Here is a 19,498-nt window from a genome sequence, read left to right on the forward strand (position 1 = left end):
GAAGATAAATATGTATAATAATTTGGAAATAAATGATTTTGAAATAAATAGCAAGGAAGCAGTCACAGCCTATTTCAAGAGACTTCCCTGATATCTGTCTGACAACATACCTTGAAAATAGATATCAAAGAACAATTATGAACGATATTAAACTTAATAAAGTATTTTCAAAATGGGAGCAGGTCAACATGGAGTTCCACAGGGCTCTATATCGGGACCAATATTATTTCTTATTTACATAAATGGTTTCCCATTTTCCTTAAAGAAATTAGCTCAACCTATATTATTTGCAGATGACACAAGTATTATTATATCTAATTCGAGTCCTGAAGAATTTAGAAGTAATATTATTTCAGTTGTTAATGAAACAATGACGTGGTTTAACAGGAACTTTTTAACTCTAAACTGTGACAAAACACATTTCTTACAATTCTTTTTAAAAAAGCATAGAGAAATAGAAATTCAAATTACATCAACGAACTCATTAATTACTAACATCAATTGCACTAAATTTTGGGGAATAAATATTGATAGCACCCTGTCATGGAAGAATCATATTACTGTGTTATCATCAAGATTAAATAAGGACTGCTTTGCAATGAGGGCAATAAAGCCCTTTATGTCATTAGATTCAATAAAGATGATTTACTACTCTTACGTACATTTGATACTGATGTATGGTATTATCTTTTGGGGTAAAAGCTATGGCAAAATTATCAAGATATCAATTATCTCACTGAGGTTCAAACTAGGTACTCACTAAATACAAGACACATATACAATCACTTAAGTAATCTGTTGTCATCTTCTAGTAATTAGTACAAACATTTAAAACAGTATATTTATATGCAACCACTAATTTTGAAACCAAAGAACTTATTTACTCTATCCAGGGGATCAAATGCCTAGGACAGCATGCTAAAAAGATGGCATGTGAATGGACATATAAAAAATAAACAATAAAAAATGTAAGTTTTTAAATTAACAAAAGAGGAAAGGTACATGGATTTCTGAATGCATTCTCTGCAAACCTCCAGTTTTTAATTGCCTAGAAGTTAGTTAGTTAGTTATTTAGAGAGGGTGGGTTTCCCCATGCACCGCGACCAGTTTGATCTACTGTGCTTCCCTCTATGATATTCTACCAGTCTCTTTACCCTACCGATAAATGGTGCATACCATCAGTCCCGCCAAGCAAGCGAGTTCAGCCACTTGCTTAGCGGTGTCTATAATGCTTCCCCCATCTATCAGAGGCCTTAGAGACTATTGTTGGGCGGGAAACGTCCTGGAATTTGGCTCAGTGATCCCCTTTGGGGATATGAGGTTCTTTTACGTGCCGTAAAGTTACGACACGGGACACACAGCTTAAAGTCCCTCCCGGAGGACTTGTTCCCTGAATTTTTCCGCCCTTAAAAATTCGACNGAGCATTAAAATTTCTAACATAACGTGTTATAACAAAGATAACTAGAAATAGTTAAAATGCTATTTTTCCTTGTATTTCATTCAACTGTCTGTTACAATACATCAGGAATAAGTTCATTTTGGGGGTGACTTCATAATTTGCACATTATAATTTTTAAAATCTGTGTTATCTTATTCAGTTTGTGCAGTGCTCTTTTTACAGAAAAGACCATTAGAATTTGTAGAGTATAGCAACATATTATTGTACAACACTGAGAGGAGTACTATGGTATGGAGAAATATATTAATATATTGTTCTTCCTACTATTTCACTAACCTTATGAGACCTAACTAACCAGATCAACCAGTTGATATTTAGGTTATTTAATGATAACATTTCAACTGCAGAGATTCTAAGTAATCAGGACTGGGCAAATTGTCAGATGATATCAATAATGTTCCAAAAAAAAATGGAATATTAAAGTTTCTTCTTTTATTTATCTCAGTCACCTCATACTGCACTCTTTTTTCATAAATGACTACTAAAATTAATATCATTGAGTGATATAACCTTGAAAATTAATCATGATGAAATGGACATATTTTTCCCTTTGTATTTTGTCATATTTTATCAAAACAAATTTCAAATATATGCTACTGGTTTTAATGAGGGCTGAATTTTATAAAATCACCGCCAGAAAAAAAAATAATAAGAATCCTGTTTTATATGGTTACATTATAACATATTATGTGCAAACTCTACTATAAATTCTTAGATATCAGGTATAGTAATCCTAAAATGCAACTTACAATTGTCCTTGTTATTAACTACTTGTTCCTTTAGTAGACTAACAGCTCTATCCACTTCCTCTTGTCCAGTAAGAAAAGCCAGTACATCTCCCGATGGCTCATGTTCATGGATTAATGTAACTGTATCCACTACAGCTTTCACATAATCTGGTACAGGTTCTTTAAAGGAGAACACACATATAATCAAGTTGTATAGCGTAACTGCACCATGCAGGAACACCATCAATGTTGTTCATTTATAGTATTAATTATAATTCACTACAAGTAAACAAAATGTATTACCAGTTAACAAAGGATGAAACACAATTGACCCCAGAACCAGCAGATGCCAAGAACGACATCTGGTCTTTCTTAGAGACAAGCAAGCTGCATGTAACTTGCAGACCCAGAACAGAACAGGAAGTATCCCGCTGCGTTTTCTGGGAATTTCAATGCTTAACTTCGGCAGTATGAGTCTTTGAAAATTTGAGACTCTACAGATACAACTCACAATAATTTTTGGAGAGGCGTGCCGAGCGATCGTTAGTGTACTTTCATTTATTTGAAAGCTGTCAGAGGGACCGTCTGGTACTTAGGCCCAAATTTACTTGGATCTCATTAAGGATTGGCGGAATGTAAATGAGACTAACACCCCAATTTTAGGTGCAGCCAATCGTCAAAATTCAGAGGAGAGGAAACTGGGCGTTCCCAGAACCGACAAGACTTCTGCCTCTCTGGAGCGATCAGTCTTCTTAGAGAGTAACAGAAGTAGCATTGCGACATTTGGACCTCCCGGACATTAAATAGGATGTTGCCCAAGTCCAGCACACAAATTCAACAGTGCTACAGCCTTGTAATAGGTAATTCTCGTTCAAATCTGCAATAAAGAGCGACAGTGTTGAGTGAAGTGTGTATTTCAAGTGTTCTCTATCTCCTTGTGTGAGCAAGGCCCAGAAGTCGCCCTGAGATAGAATCTTGTCCTACCAACTGAGCAGTCGAGACTCCGAATGCCCACATATCCACATCCCCCCTTTTGTTTACCCCGTTTACTAAAGTCCACTGGCGCCCACACTGATTCAAATTCAGAGTAATCCCACACCCTATCCTGAACCAGACAGCAATGAGGAAGAGGTGGATAAAAGTGAAGGAGCCACGCAACACCCACTCAGCCGTGGATACCACCCAGCAGCAGTAGTGACCACTACGGTGAAGGTAGGTGACCGACCCAGAAACCAGTGGGCATCGATCGACACATGAGAGCAAAATGGGGCAGTTAGAGAGATCAAGTGGAGCCCAGCGTAAGGGCTATCAACAATTAGAACAGATCATAGAACACTTCATGTTCACTTTCTATCACATAAATTCAATGTACCAAAACTGTTACATGTGAGAATATGTTTGTTAAAATGGTTTCAATTCCTAAATACAGTGACTTTTTACAGTACACACTTACCTGATGGAATGTTATTGTATAAATTAATAGATGCAATCAACACTTTACTGCTTATTTTGATCATCCAACACAAAAAAAGACAGATTATTTTTCAAATTGTTTGTGAAGAATAAAAAAAGGGAATTTAGTTTTTTTGTGGATTATTTAATAACATTTGCAGTGTCAAGACTATTCAGCACTAAATGATAGATGATTGATGAAGTGGAAGGAAGCAGTCATGGCATAATCAAGGTACTGCCCTAGCATTTGCCTGTTGACACTGAGGAAAACCAAGAAAAATATCAGTCAGGATAGGCAGTGTCCGGGACAAGATTCAAACCAAGTACCTCCCAAATATGAGTCTAGTCTGTTAGCTCTAAACCAAGCTGCAATAATGGAATATGAATTTGTGGAACAGGTACACATTAAATATATGGGCAACACACAACATTTGACTAAGCTTATTTGCTGAATTCTAATTAATTTCATTATTGTGTTCTTGTCAGTCTTATTCTCTATCACATCATGGAATTTCGTATCTCTCAACTAAGAAGCCGCAGGCAGCAACATCTGTGTCAATAGAATAGCCAAATGACTGGAGGGGGATATAGGGAAGTATGCTGAAGGAGAAAGCATAGCAGCTCAAGGGATATGTGGAGATGGTTGATCTATGGAACTTCTTTATGTGACCTTAGTAAAACTCATTTAAGGCAATGGTAACAACTAAAGCAGGCCTAGATATAATATGGTACCTTTCACATAATGTATATCCACTGGATACAATCTCCCTTCCACACTCATTATAACAGCAGTATCCTTTGTTAGATCTTTACTTGAATTATGATTAAAGAAGCTGTATAATTGTTCAGCATCCACAGTTGCTGATGCAACTATAAGCTTCAGATTCTTCTGTTTCTGCAACAAATCAAAATATAAAACGTTTCAAATTTAATGATTTCTATATGACTCATAAAATTATTCAGTGCTAGGAATAGGTCACCTCACCCTTAGCAGTGTACAGCAAGCTCTTTTTTAAACTGGTCCTACTTTTGCAGCATGCCTGAATATTGTATATAAGTCAGAGTGAAAATGAGTGACTTCCTATTTTAGTTAAGGTATCAGAATTAACAGTGTGCATTCTCTTGTGTGTCATAAGAAAATGGCAAGGTAAGGTTTCCGTCAACACAACAAATGTGGTTATACAATCAATCAGTACTTAGATTGAATTTTTATTTTCCTACCACTGCATGTTTAGGTCTTCATGGGACCATCATCAGGCAGCATTATGATCGATCGACTGAAGTTATTTGCACTCCCAAATACGGATCCATACTTAGTGCAATATGTACATATTACAGAATTAAATCTAATTTAGAATATAAGAAATTACAATATTAACCTTCTCAATATTAGGATTATATATAAAGAATTACATTACAGATGCATTAAAGATATATTAAAAAATATTGACATATTAAAAACTTTTTTGCATGTGATATTTACCAAAGGTAAATATTAAGTTCGTAACATATCATGAAATAAGGCCTTGGGAATGAAACTGAAAGTTATACAATTAGAACCTGAAATATTAAAGTTATTACAACAATTGCTAAGATTATTGGATATGATGTCAAATTTTCTCCTACATTCGTAGTTTTCATGTTGTGTGAATAATTGTGGAAAGCCGCATTGTTGAGCGTCACTCAGGGTGGAAGTTGTTACACCAGAGGTTATGCAGTAGTAAACGTATAAGGTAAAGGTAAAAGGTAAAGCTATCCCTGTAACAGGCCGTGAAGGCCCATAGGGTTGTGAGACATCGAGGCTCCCACATTTTCTAGAAAATCGGCTCACAGACGGTGGTAAGGTTGTCAGCCTTATGCGCCGGCTGCCCATTACCCCACAGGAAGATTCCTAATACTCATTTCTGTTAGAGGCTGAGTTAACCCAGGGCCACAGTGTGGCTGGAAGGATAGGGTAATTGAAAAAATCCAATGACCTCATCGGGACTAGAATCCCGACCTTCTGGCTTGTAGCATAGTGCCTCAACCAACTATGTTACCATGTGCCCCTGATAGTAAATGTATTATGGATATTACTGCAAGGGCTGTTATGGTGTGTTGATATTCATGCAGTGTGCATCATTGGGTACAAGACATATTGATGATATGTGTGTGCATCCCTTCTGTATGGGCATTGTATGTTGTAGCTTGGCCTAGCATATGATGGCTGTATATTAAAATTATTTAGATTATATAGAGCTGTGGGGCTCTTGAATGTGTAGTCTTTGTCATTACTCCTATGACAACCCACTTCTTCGGAACAGTCTGTTGGCCCTGAAAAGGACCGTGGCTGCTGAGATGCTTGATCGGAGAGGTAGCNTGATCATAGACTGCAGTCGGACTGAGTAACTCAGCGTTGGAGTCGCTCCTTTTTATACACTGGGGCGGAGCAAAACTCGAAAGTGAGGAGGAAGAATTGATTGGCTAGCGCGCGTAATGACGTAGATGCGTGCTAGCAGCGATCCCAGTATAAATATGAACGTTTGAAGCAATCTGGTTGGTTAGCGCGCATGATGGTGAAAAGTGATGTGAAGAGCGAGCGTTACAGAAATGCGTGATAATGTGGGATGTTCCCACAGAGCCTTTAAAAAAATGTGAATCATTAAATATAACAATCTAGCATAAGAAATTAAATGCCTCAGCAGTGGAAGCAGTATATTATTGTACCAATTTATGAGAAGGGCAGTAAAACTGACCATAGAGCTTATTGAGGAACAACACTGTTATCAACCTCAAACAAAATTTTATCCAATACAATTCTCTCAAAGTTAAGACCATATGTAAAAAAAATTATTAGGGATCAGCAGCATGGGTTTGACATAATATAGTAAATTAACTAATGATCAGATATTTGCACTTGTCAGTCACCAGAGAAAAGAATGGGATGACAATGAGACAGTACATCAGATATTCATGGAATTTGAGAAAGGCTATGATCTGGTTATGAGGGAAGTATTGTATGACATTGTCATGTTTGTGGTACCCCTGAAACTTGTTACACTTATTAAGATGGGTTTAAGTAAAACTTATAGCACAGCCTGTATATGTTAACATTTGTCTAGTACATTTACTATTCAAAATGCTCTAAAATTAGGGGATACTTTATCACCATGGCTTTTCAACTTTCCTCCAGAATTCGCCATTAGAAAGGTCCAAGAAAACCAGTTAGGACTGTAACTGAAAGGGATACATAAGCTTCTGGTCTCTGCTGTAAATCTATTGGGAGATATCTGTCATAGAGGTCAAGAAGTTCCATAAAGAACTAATCACCTATTTTCCTTTGATACAACACAGACCACAGACAAGACGAAAAAATTAAGGGGGGTTACATAGATGGACATACAGACACACAGACAGACATATAGACAGCAAAGTGATATCATAAGCCTCCTTCTGTTTTTTCAGAATAAGGAAAGTAGGCTGAAAACACAGAAGTCCTAATTGGCTCTAGTTCAGAGGCTGGTATAGAAGTAAACACAGACAAAACAAAGTATATACTGATGTCTCATCACTAGAACATATGGCAAGATGATAACCTAAAGCTAGCTAACATATCCTTTGAAAATGTAGCAAAGTCCAGATACTTGGAAGGACAATAAGAAATCAGAATCTGAATTATAAGGACATCACAAGCAGATTAAATTCGGGTAATGACTGTTATCATTCACTTCAGAACATTACGTCTTTTTGTCTGCTGTCTAAAAATGTAAAAATTGGAATATACAAAACTTTAATTTTGCCTGTAGTTTTCAGAACATTGTGTCTTCTGGCCTGCTGTTTAAAAATGTAAAAATTAGAATACACAAACCTTTAATTTTGCCTGTAGTTTTGTATGAGTGTAAAACATGGTCTCTGACATTAAAGGAAGAATACAGACTGCGGGTGTTTGAGAACAGGATGCTGAGTAGGATGTTTTGACATAGCCAGGCAAGGGATTATATAGAAGAATTCATCCTCAATGTACTACATGGTTAAATAATCTGCTACTGTTAATAATAATGGAACTTACTCTTAATATTTTCTTGAGCAATCCCATCACAATATCAGTATAGAGTGTTCTCTCGTGTACTTCATCCAGCATAATAACACAATAACTCCTAAGAAGTGGATCTGCCATCATCTCTCTCAGTAAAATTCCCTCAGTCATGTACTGTAATAAACAAATTTTTAATAAAACGATGAAACTTAAAACATACAGACAAGTAACTTTCGCTTTAAATGGAAACAAAGAATGAACCTCACCTTTATCCTGGTGTGCTCTCGATCAAAGCGATCATCAAAGCGAATGCTGTAGCCAACAACCTGACCCAACAAAGATCCTTTTTCCTCTGCAACCCTTGTAGCCAAAGTAGTAGCTGCTACACGTCTCGACTCTGTTATGCCTATAACTTTCCCATCACCACCCCATCCAGCTTCCAGCAAATACTGCAACCAATGGAATAATGACTTTATTGTTCATTGTTAGCTACCACATATATTAATTATCCTGATTTCATATGACCACCACCAAATAAACGGGGGCACACAGGAGCATAGTTGGTTGAGGCACTATGCTACAAGCTGGAAGGTCCCAGGTTTGAGTCCAAATGAGGTGGATTTTTTCAATTTACCTAATCCTTCCAGCCACACAATGGCACTGGGATTGATTCAGCCTCTAACAGAAATGATTATCAGGAATCTTCCTGGAGAGTAAAGGGCAGTTGGCGCATAAGTCTGACAACCTTATTGCCACTTGTGATCTGACTGCCTAAAGAAAATGCAGGAGCCTTGATGTCACACAACACTATAGGCCTTCTGGGCCTGTTACAAGTATAGCTTTACCTTTTTTTACTTTTTACCACAAAACAAAATGAAACATAGGTTTTAACAAGAATTATACTTTATTTTTAAAATGTGTATGTTGTGCTACATTCTTAATATATATAATTTACAAATATCTGATATCCATCTAGTTGTTTTAAGGAAAAAATGATACTTCAAAAGACCCTGCACCACCTCTAACGTAATAATAACTTAGTAAAGGCAACTTGTGATATGATAATACTGTAACAGATTTGATCACCGCGTTGCAAGGCAACAGTTCTGTAAACATGGTCCAAAACGCAACAATAGATGGGGCTGTGTTTTCTATGCCATCCGTGCCCAGCCACAGTGGAACAATGGAGTTATAAAACCCATTTCTAAGCATGGTCTCAATAATAAACACACTTCTGCATAAGCAGTGACATCATCAACAATAGAAACACTGTTTTCCATGAGGTCTGTGCAAAGTGCTTATAAGAGAAGTGAATGCAGTGACAGAAGTAGTTCAAGAGCAGTCGCAGGTCAATCATAAGCTGGAGGAGTGAGTCCAGAAGGATTTCTAATTCTGAGGTTCTCGAGTGGCTGGAGACGAACTAGCAAAAAGACTTCATAGTGATTTGAAGTGCTAATTTCTGTGTTGAGATTCATTGCTAGGAGACAACTAGTGGAAACTAAGAGTCTTAGTGCATGTGCAAGGGTGAACTGGAAACTGTGTAAGTCAGCGATAGTTCTGTATTTAAGTGTGATTAAGAGAACTTGTAACCAAGCTGCTAATAAATCCAATCATCCAAACTAAAACCCATTATTTGCATCATGCATACAACCCTACACGTGATAATATACAAAAAGGGATAGATGTTGAAGATGTTATGAATATCTGCAGAATAAATGTGACACTGATACAAAGTTACAGAATGCTTTCCAGTTACTCTCACAATAAAACAATGTATAAAACAATAATTTAAATAGCAGCAACTCTAATAAAATAAGTTGTGGAAATACAGCATGAACATAGGAGCAGGTCATGTTCAATGGCTTTCCACTCTGAACTCATGTTTGCAAATGCTAAGCAAACTATATAAAACAGAAACAGACCTCTTTACTGGTTTAACAGGTCCATGAACAAAATAAAAAGGACACAGGATTTTATGTTACACCATACATAGTACACTCCAACTAATTAAAGCAATATTGTTGGTGAGATACAATCTAAATTGTCATGTTACTGTGATGGCGTTTCTAAATATTATTTGGACACTGGTTTCTAATTACATTCACAACCCTTTCATGTATGGTCGACTAGCCTGTAAAGAAGTTAAACGGAAGTTCTTATACTAACCACTCCACAGAGGAAAGTACTTCCTAAGAAGCTGATATTCACTAAACTGGTCATGAAATTCCCCACAATTTATGGAAACCCCAGGTTTATCATCATGCTCACAACAGCTCACTACTGGATCCTACCCTCAGCAACTTTAATCCTGTTCCACCCTCCACCCAATTTAATATTAACCTTCTTTCTACACTTAGGTCTCCAAAGTTCTCTCATCAGGCTTTCCAATTAAAAATGTTATATTTTAGCGTCCTGTTGCACTGATTTAAGTCCATGATTTATTTCAACCGTCTTCCAGTGCATACACTCGTCTATCTCACTCCTCTCTCTCGCACTACATGTTTCGGCACAAAAGTTCCATCTTCAGGTGCTTATTCGATTTACGTTAAACTAGTTCACTGCATGCCTTGCNAAGAGAAAAATGTCCTGCATTCTCATGTTATTTCCTCTCTCTTAGGTTTGTATGTTTTCCTTGGCTCTCTGCCCTTATGCATGCTCTCAAAATTTGTGATCCAGCCTGCTTAAGTGATAATGGAGTATGGAGATTATGCCTGTAAATTGTTAGGTAAGCGAAACTGTTAAGGTTTTGAAAGAGCATACAATAATATCAATGAGGAATATTAAGTAGTACTAGAAACTGAAAAATGAGATGAACCAGAACCTCAATAAAATCTAATGATCTCTATCTGTCACTAAGACAGTGTAACAGCATTAACTTTTGAGTATATATATATATATATAGCAAGAGTTGTATATTAACCAAAATTCGTTAGATCAGTCCTAGGTTCACAACAAACATCCCATGTACCACACTGATGAAGCTGAAAGGGTGAGAAGTCCTGTCTGGTGACAAATCTATGATCATAAACTGTTAGATATTAGATAATACATACACTTTTCTGCAGCAGGTTCACTCTCTTTTACATTTAAAGGTGTTACATTTCCAGAAATTACCGGTTCAATAAACAATAATTTAATTCAAGCACTGCTGTCAACCATCTCCATGTACAAGTCTGGCAATCAAATAACAAAACATGCTTTTGTGCAGCAACATTTGTGAGTTGGCATATGTTAGATCACTTGGTTACATCATGCTGCACTTTTGTAACAAACAGTAGTTGTGAATCAGTTGAATTTAGCGTAGCATGAAGTGTTTTCTTGAAACAATATTTTTTGCAAACAAATGAGAACAAAAGAAATTTATTCAAGCCTTTCATGCAGAACTCAAACTTCTGTAAGTTTGTGGTGACATTTGAGTCTTCAATTTCAACTCAGAACTAAAATGCAAAGTATTCAGTAGAAAAGTCCAGTACCTGACAGCAACAACCAAAAAATGCAAATGTCAAATTCAAAAGTCAAACTATGCTGATCTGCTTTGGTGAGATGAAAGGAATTATCCATTATGAATCTTTCCTCCAAAATTAGGAGTAAAAATAAAAATTATGCATTCAAGTTTTGGAGCCTTTCAGCAGCACATCCAATCAAAATGATCTAATTTTTGGGCAGAATATGACAATTTGGCTTCCCATCCAGGACTTTTGGTCAAGAACATTTCATATAAATACAATATATACAAGGCTTCTGTCAGTCCAGGCTCAGTACAGCATATCAAGCCTATGAATTCTAGTGGCCATTTGGCTCCATGAGATTTAAGACAATTTTTGCAATGGCCAATATTTTAGCCTCCTCTAACACAGCACCATTAAACTCTATCATAATCTGCTGTACTACCGTTACTATAACTTTCAACATTTTGTCCAGAGGCAAACTGTTTACATTAGAGGCCTGAACTGACTGGCCTGTTGTCTGGTGTTCATGTTGGAGTAAAGCCACAGGAACCTTGGGTTCTATTGTGGCTGGAGCTGCCACTGCCACCTGATGTGTCTGAGGCTGCTGCTGTTCCTCTATCCTACCTCAGAGCACCACTGCAAAGGATTTGCTTGGAGTGGTGAGGTTGGAAGGGAACACCCTTCCCGTTGTAGTCCTGGATATCCTTGTGACTTCTATTTCTACATCTCCTCCTTTGCATGTCTGCAGCCCTGATAATTGGTAGGAGGGGTTTTTCTCCTTCCACTAACCGGCAGTTGCAGCATATTGGGGTGGAAGATGTATTCCCTTTCTCAGGGCACTCCTTGTGCAGGTCTCTACCCCCACACCACCAGCAGCAGGGAAGTTGCTTGCAGTCTGCCCAGACATGGCCAAACTGCTGGCAGTTATGGCATTGTGTAAGACCATTCTGAGCTCTATATGCCTCTACCCTGATTGCAATGTGGCAGAGGCTTGGCAGTTGGAAACTTTCTTGAGATTTTGCCGTCCTTGGCAAGGTTATTAGGAAAAGAGGGAGGTTTATGGTTTTTGATCCCTCAGGAGGTGACTGACAGGAGGCTGCCACATGCTTGACACTAATAACGTCAAAATCAAGGCTCACCAGCCCATCAGATATGTCTTCTGCAAGGGTGTTGTGTGGCAGGTGGTGTATCACTGCCTTCTTGAGTTTTTCAGAATTGGGGTAGAACGTGTAATAGGACAGATTATTGGTGTCAAAGTGGGATTTGACAGATTGGAAATCCACTATGCCTCTTGTGATGACTTTGGTAATGCTCTCCTTCAGGGGAATGTTTAAGGCAGTCAACGTTTTGTTCTGTACTACTTCTCTCTCTGATGTTCCATCAGCTTTGTCAGTAGTGTACCGCTTCTACCTCTGTACTTCTTGGAAACAACCCTCCTGCATTGTTCATTGCCCTATGGCTTTTGGTGAATTAGTATGGTCTGCTTGGGTGCTCGCCTTGAGCTGGGCCTTTAACTCATCTAAAGTTATTGTATAAGTGCTGTACAGGGCACTAAAGAGTGGCTTTCCATGGAAAGCTTCACAGTAACTGACTTTTTCTTACACAACATTTACAATGGCAGCCCATTCCACACATTTTGTGCTTTTTATAAATGGGATATGTCTTCAATTCAGTGTAAGATGAGAACATAGGTGGATGACTATGAGAAAAGTAGATCCCGTGAATCTTATCTTCATTAATTCTGATCTTCCAGCACTCATGCCAGGTCTCCACTGAGCTGAGACTGTGCTGGAGTTTCCTAACAACAAAACCCTCTTTGCAATCTGTCACATACAGACAGGTATTGTCTGCAAAGAGAGCTAAATGAACGCCATTTGTTTGGGGGTATCATTTATGTACATACTGAAAAGAGTAGGGGACAGGACTGAACCTTGTGGCATCCCTGCTTGCATTTCCCTTGGTGTAGACATTTCACCTTCCACTGAAACACTGAATTTTTGTTGTAAGAGAAAAGAGCCAATAAGCTTGATCACGTTGGTTGAAAATTCAAATTTTGACAACTTATATAGCAAGCCAGAGTGCCATGTGGTGTCAAAGGCTTTTTCAATGTTCACGAACACTGCAGCTGTAGACAATTTATTGTTGAAACTGAGGGTCACATGGTCTGCTAGCCTCATACATTGCAGTGTTTTGAATCCTCTGTTATAAACCTTCGGCCTCTTATGTGGGTTCGGCACACATCTACATACACAAAACACATCAATTGCTCAGCAACAGATATCCTGTATTTCTGTCAGGCATGTCCACCCATGCATTGTCTAGCAATAGACATCCTATTGCTGTGAGATGTGTTTACCTAGCAATGGATGTCCTTCTGTTGTTAGATACGAGCTGGTTGGATCATGTTTACCTATTTGTTTCCTAGATATGGCACAATTTGTCACAATATCATACAATAATTTACTTTTATTTCAGTTACTTCATTCTTCAACAAGTTCAAAGCAGAACTCAGAAAGCTTACTTTCTTAGTCCATAGAAATTAAGTCCTACAGTGCAGTCCATTTTCTTTTTCCTGTTATAACTTATTATTAAATATAAAATACAGGCAACACCCACATTTAAGACCTAACTGGATCCTGGAGAGCTGTCATAAGTTAAATCCATATTTCCCATAAGCATAACATAACAAACAGCACTTCCATTCCTGGAAGCTCATTTGATACCCTATAATTATTAACACCAAATAAAAAAAAATGGAAGAAAACTTAGCAAAACACTAACTGCATGCCTTATTAATAAATGGAGACACATTCAATACAAAATCAATCAATCAAAATACACTTCAAAAATTCATATAAAAGTTCAGTTACTTCCTATTACATAATTTGTACTTTGTGGAAGAGGAGGATTATTGAACAAAAAGAGGAGGAGCTGCAACTGTAACTGGGTCATCTGGGGGGCTAGATTTAGGAAAATTGGTTGGTTGATTGGAAATCAGGGCTTTTCTCACCAGACTCGACTGGCATTGGCTTCTTAAAACAGGAATCCAAAGAAGATTGCACTAAAAACATCTTGTTCTTTTCTTAGAGAACTTCCCTGCAGCAAGTTTAAACGTTCTTAAGTGTTGAAGTAAATTTTTCACTTCCTTAAAATACTTAGCCTTCTCCTTCCAAATTATACTCACAGATGAATGAGCCAACTCAAATATGTTAGCCAGTTCATGTCCCTTCATGCCTGAAATGTGAAGTTTCAAAACTTCATATTTAATTTCCAAAGTAATGGCTTTTCTGAATGAGGGACTACATAACTCGCACTCTTTGCCAAATATAATTAGAATGATCATGTCAAGGAGGATGAGATGGGCATGGTATGTAGCATGAATGGGGGCAAAGAGGAATACATACAGAATATTTATGGGAAATCCAGAAGGAAAGACACCACTAGCAGAACCAAGAAGTGAGTGAGTGGACAATATTAAAATGGATCTTAAGAGAGCTATGATGGGTTGGTATGGACTGAATCCATCTGGCTCAGGATAGGGAACAGTCGTGAGCTCTTGTGAACGTGGTGATAACCTTTGGGTTCCATAAAATGCTGAGTAGGTCTTGAGTAGCTGCACAATTGGCAGCTTCTCAAGAAGGCTCAGCTCCATGCAGTTAGTTAGTTAATGGTTTTTCTGAATTTCTTGCTTCATCTTGCACTCTGGGTATTACTTTTTCTTTCATCAGGAATGGCAGTCAACAAAACATGCCATTAAAAGCACAGAAATAGTATAACTACATTTTGAAGTAAGGAGTGATAAGATGAAAACAACAACACACTGGTGAGTCTGACTAATGCAGCACGCCTTAATTTTGAGATGGTGTGGGTAGTCCATTGCATGAAGTTTTAAATATGAGATACAGTGCGGGGGGGGGGGGTTTCAACATAAATCTGGCGTGAAAAAAATGGTCACAAATGTAGGGAGGTCATAAGTGGAGGCTTGCCTGTACACAGAAAAACGTTATAACACAATGGACTACATGAATTCATTTCTTTTTATTCCCACTTATACAGAGCAACACAAAAACAAAGAAAAGTAACTAAGAAAAATGTTCAATTTATTTTAGAGAAGTCCTTCCATATATAACTATACTGGTGATTTGTGAATCATACAAATACTGAAAATTAATGTTCTGCATAAACCTGGTAAAGTAAACATCTGGAGATATGAAAAGGTGATCAGAGGACCATTCACGAGAATATGGCATAAATACACAAATAACAGAATACAGCATTCAATATTTCATTCACAGGGTGAACGCTGTTCTCAGTAATTCATCACTTAGTGATATGCAGCCTAAATACAAGGTACATTTTACTTTATATGCCTGGAGTATACTGTACCATATTCACGTTATTAGATTCCATGACTTTCAAATGATATGCATTTTCAAGTGGTAATTTGAAAAACCATAGTTCATTCTTGCATTCAAATAGTATGTCTTGAATGGCTACATTACCATGAAACTGTCAGGAAATGCAATATAAGCTTTTCTTGGAAAGAATGTCTGGTTTAGGAGTCTTCATATATGAATTATTTATATTTTTAATTGTAATTTCAATGTCAAATATATATTTATACGCACATTTTTACAAAATATAGTAAAAATTAATCTAAACTCCAAAAACAAATAAAAGAACATTAAATTGAAAAGTTAAGAATGGTAAATACTACTTCATTACATTAAATTATTGTTTCTGTTTGGATTTTTAAAAAATAAGTATAAGAGATTCATAAAACTTATAAGGGCCTTACTTTAACAGTGAAAGTGGGATGCACATGTAGGAGGGTTGTGAAGTATCAGGTATTGTGGAACACAAATATACATGCAGCCCATGATATTTCACTGTAATCAAACCTTTACACAAGCACAATATTTGTAAATGCTCACAGAACTGTTTAAAATCGTTTCACAGTTATAAAGAAAATCAATTTTGAGATCAAGCACTAATCATGTCATCACAAGGTGGCTGTTTGTTGCACTTTAAGGAAAAACAACATATTCTGTATTCCAATATTTTATTTGTTAATAATATTCAGAAATACAATATATATAATATATTATCATGCATATCTCACTGTTTAATGTTGTTGGTAACAGATTCAGGTAAATACAACTGTTCTGAATGCCATGTCCAGTTTATGTTTAACAAAATCATGCACTATTCAAAAACTTGGATTTTGTGTGATGAAAATCACAATATACATTAATAATAAACATGAAGAAAGCAGTCTTCTGGGATTTGGCACCATGTATCAATCCCAGAAGACTGCTTTCTTCATAGTCACCGCAGTGAAAGCCTCAAATCTTACAATAATAAACATGCTTGATTAACTGCATATAAATTCTTCTGATACTGGCAGTAATTCAAGCATGCCAAAACTGACAGCTATAGTCAATGGTGACAGAATCATGGCAAACTTTATACCACTGCTATAATCATTATGGCTAACTATACCACTGTCATAAAACATACAAGAAGTTTGGGCAATAAGACTCATGATTCCATAATAAATATGAAAGCTTAAAAAAAGTATCCCTAATATTATATTTCAACATCCTGTTGAACTGAAGTATCATTTGCAATTTTTGTCCATCTAAGATGCAACAATCTCAACACAGATTTAAATGATACTAATCCACATTTAACTCATAAATGCTCGTTAAAATGTTTAAAATTTAATTGAAATATATATACATTCTTTGTTAGGCACTATATGTTTCGGCCTCAGGGGGCCATCTTCAGAGAACACAAGTTTTCTTATTTTTTAAGGAATCCACTACACTTGGCACTTTGTCAATAGTACTTTTAACATACATTGTCATTATTTTAATTTTGGTGTTATAGGATGTCTGTCCTTCCTATTTCTGCACTGTGACTATTCTGTGCTCCAATGAGTGTGCCACTCCATTGTCATGTGTATCTGTGTCCACCAAGAAAGCAGTACACTGAATGGGCCACAGAGTGACCACAATACAAAGATAGCAAGAACAGACATCCTATTAACAGAAAAATTAAAATAACGACAAAGTACATTACGAGTACTATTGACAAAGTGCACAATGCAGTGGATTCTTAGAAAATAAGACAAATTTATTGCCTTAAGATGGTCATATGAGGCCGAAACATGAAGCATCTAACACACAAACATATATATATATATATATATATTGTTTTTTAATCAAATTTTGAACATTTTAACAATCATTTTAGTGAGTTAAATGTGGATTAGTGTCATCTAAATCTATATCGAGATCGTTGCATTATAGACAGACAAAAAATGCAAATGAATTATCACTAAATTAAAAACATCCACCATAATCTTATTACTTTGATTATAATATATGCATTTATTTGTAAAATGACAAGGGACTTCTATGAGAGACAGTTTCATATTTCTATATTCATACCAGGGCTATATTTGCCTACAGAGAACAAGAAATAACTCCAGGAATATTTGTAACTGATTTCAGTTACATGCCAAAAGCACTTCTGCACAGAATGTCTTTGATTAATAATGGTAAAGACACTCTGTCACTGACAACTATCAGGTATCTGAATTTAATATGTACAGTATTATATATGCTGAAAATTTATGCTCACATATAACTTACACGTGCAAGCAGTACTGAAAAAGTCAGTCCTCTTAAAACAATTTCAAAATGTGTTTAGTCCAGTTACTGTAATTACAACTATGGTATGCTGAATGTTTACTTCAAATTCCTTGCCTCTGTGAATTATTTAGATTTTTCTACTGGAAAAAAAATGTATCAGGTTAAGATTTTGCAACCTACAACTTTACAAATCATGGATCTGTGTTCTATCTTCACACATTCACAGATCTGCCTGTAGTATGAGCTGTGGTACAATCCTGCTAACATATCCCTCACCTGTCAGAAAGAATGAAAACACTGTAGGGAATAATACTGAGTGTTCCTAAAAGAATGGTGGGATTTCACTGCCGTATATTGCCACCAGTTTTTGGTGATGAAAAGCAAAACATATAGGGATTCATAACGTGGCTCTCAAATTTTCATTTTGTATATCACGCTCTTTCCTAGTTCCATTTCTGAGAAGGGAAGAGGTAATCACTATGGAGCTGGCTATCCATTTTACATGCTTTTTTAAATAACAAAATACACAGCACTGTTTGGATGTTCCTCTCCAAATTTCTTCCCCCCCACAAAAAAAAAAGAGTAGTTGTCATACCTCATAATGTACTTTACTTTCAAGGTTTCAACTCACCATTATTAATTTAAGGCATGGCTCTTGTAAGTACGACACATGAGTAATTGCCTAGCAAGAAATTAAATGCACTGCACTACAGGTATGAATCAATTAATTAATAAGTATCAAGGTCCATCAAGTGCAACAATTTAATATTTAACAAAGCCTTCATATGTTTTGGCGAATACTGGCCAACACTACAAAGGAAACACTTTACATGCACAATAAAAACATGTTTAAAGGGGATTTTCCTCCATTAAAAATCAAGATAGTTTAAAATGATAGAAAATATCAGTACAATTATTTAATTAAAAATTATTATTGTCTGGGTGTGTGAATCCAGTGGCAGCCATATTTTCTCACTGTTGGTATATGAAATCTCTTGCGTGGCTAGCCATACATCCACCTGTAATGTTGTGGCTGTGTGTTCCAGAGGGCCATGGTGGTCGATGGGACATGTAGTGAACTTCAAACATGTAAAGGTTTTATTAAATATTAAATTGTTGCACTTGATGGACCTTCATACCTATTAATTCCTTAGAAGTGTGATGGCTCAGAATCCTTCTTATAAAAACAACAGTAATCAATAAATACAAATACCTATACTCTCCACCTGCCACAAAATCTAAGGCAATGTACTGCTGCCAAGGATCAGGTAGTAATATCAGAAATGTAAATTGCAGTATCTTAAAAATTCTCAAATATGCTTTGGTTTTAGTCTGTAGTAGACATGTCATAGAAACCCAAGTGAATGAAATATAGAGTAATACAAAATCTACCATTTCATCCAAGGCTTAATTCAATGAGATATGTGATTTATCAGTGTCAACCATACAGATTTTGCAGAGGTTATATCATATTTACATACTTCAGAGAAAACTTGTTGTAAGTCACACAGCAGTAACTGTTTCTCTTTATAATTCAATTCACTCCCAAAAACTAGTCATGTAAAATGGTGTATTCCTTGAATCCACTGGCTGTACTTTTCATGCAGATAATACTTATACTAAACCCAAATAAAAATTTGTCTTACACTTTTTTATAAGTGGCATTCCATCACCAATTACCACTTTCAACACTGAAACTACAACCATGTCCATATTTGTTTTTCCTTTATCAGCA

The 19,498-nt window shown here is 36.5% G+C and overlaps 1 protein-coding gene across 1 annotated transcript in view; it reads right to left on the reverse strand.

Moving 5' to 3' along the window:
- The window catches only part of LOC111873191 (probable ATP-dependent RNA helicase DHX35), a gene marked incomplete at its 3' end in the record, with an annotated part of 88,525 nt that overhangs the window by 13,883 nt on the left and 55,144 nt on the right, over positions 1–19,498 (reverse strand). Inside the window, 4 exon segments of the mRNA XM_023867703.2 lie at positions 2,210–2,368; positions 4,373–4,535; positions 7,689–7,829; positions 7,922–8,104. Of these exon segments, the coding sequence (XP_023723471.1) occupies positions 2,210–2,368; positions 4,373–4,535; positions 7,689–7,829; positions 7,922–8,104 (646 nt within the window).

This window comes from Cryptotermes secundus, unplaced genomic scaffold (assembly GCF_002891405.2).
Source record: "Cryptotermes secundus unplaced genomic scaffold, Csec_1.0 scaffold540, whole genome shotgun sequence".
Lineage (NCBI taxonomy): Eukaryota > Metazoa > Arthropoda > Insecta > Blattodea > Kalotermitidae > Cryptotermes > Cryptotermes secundus.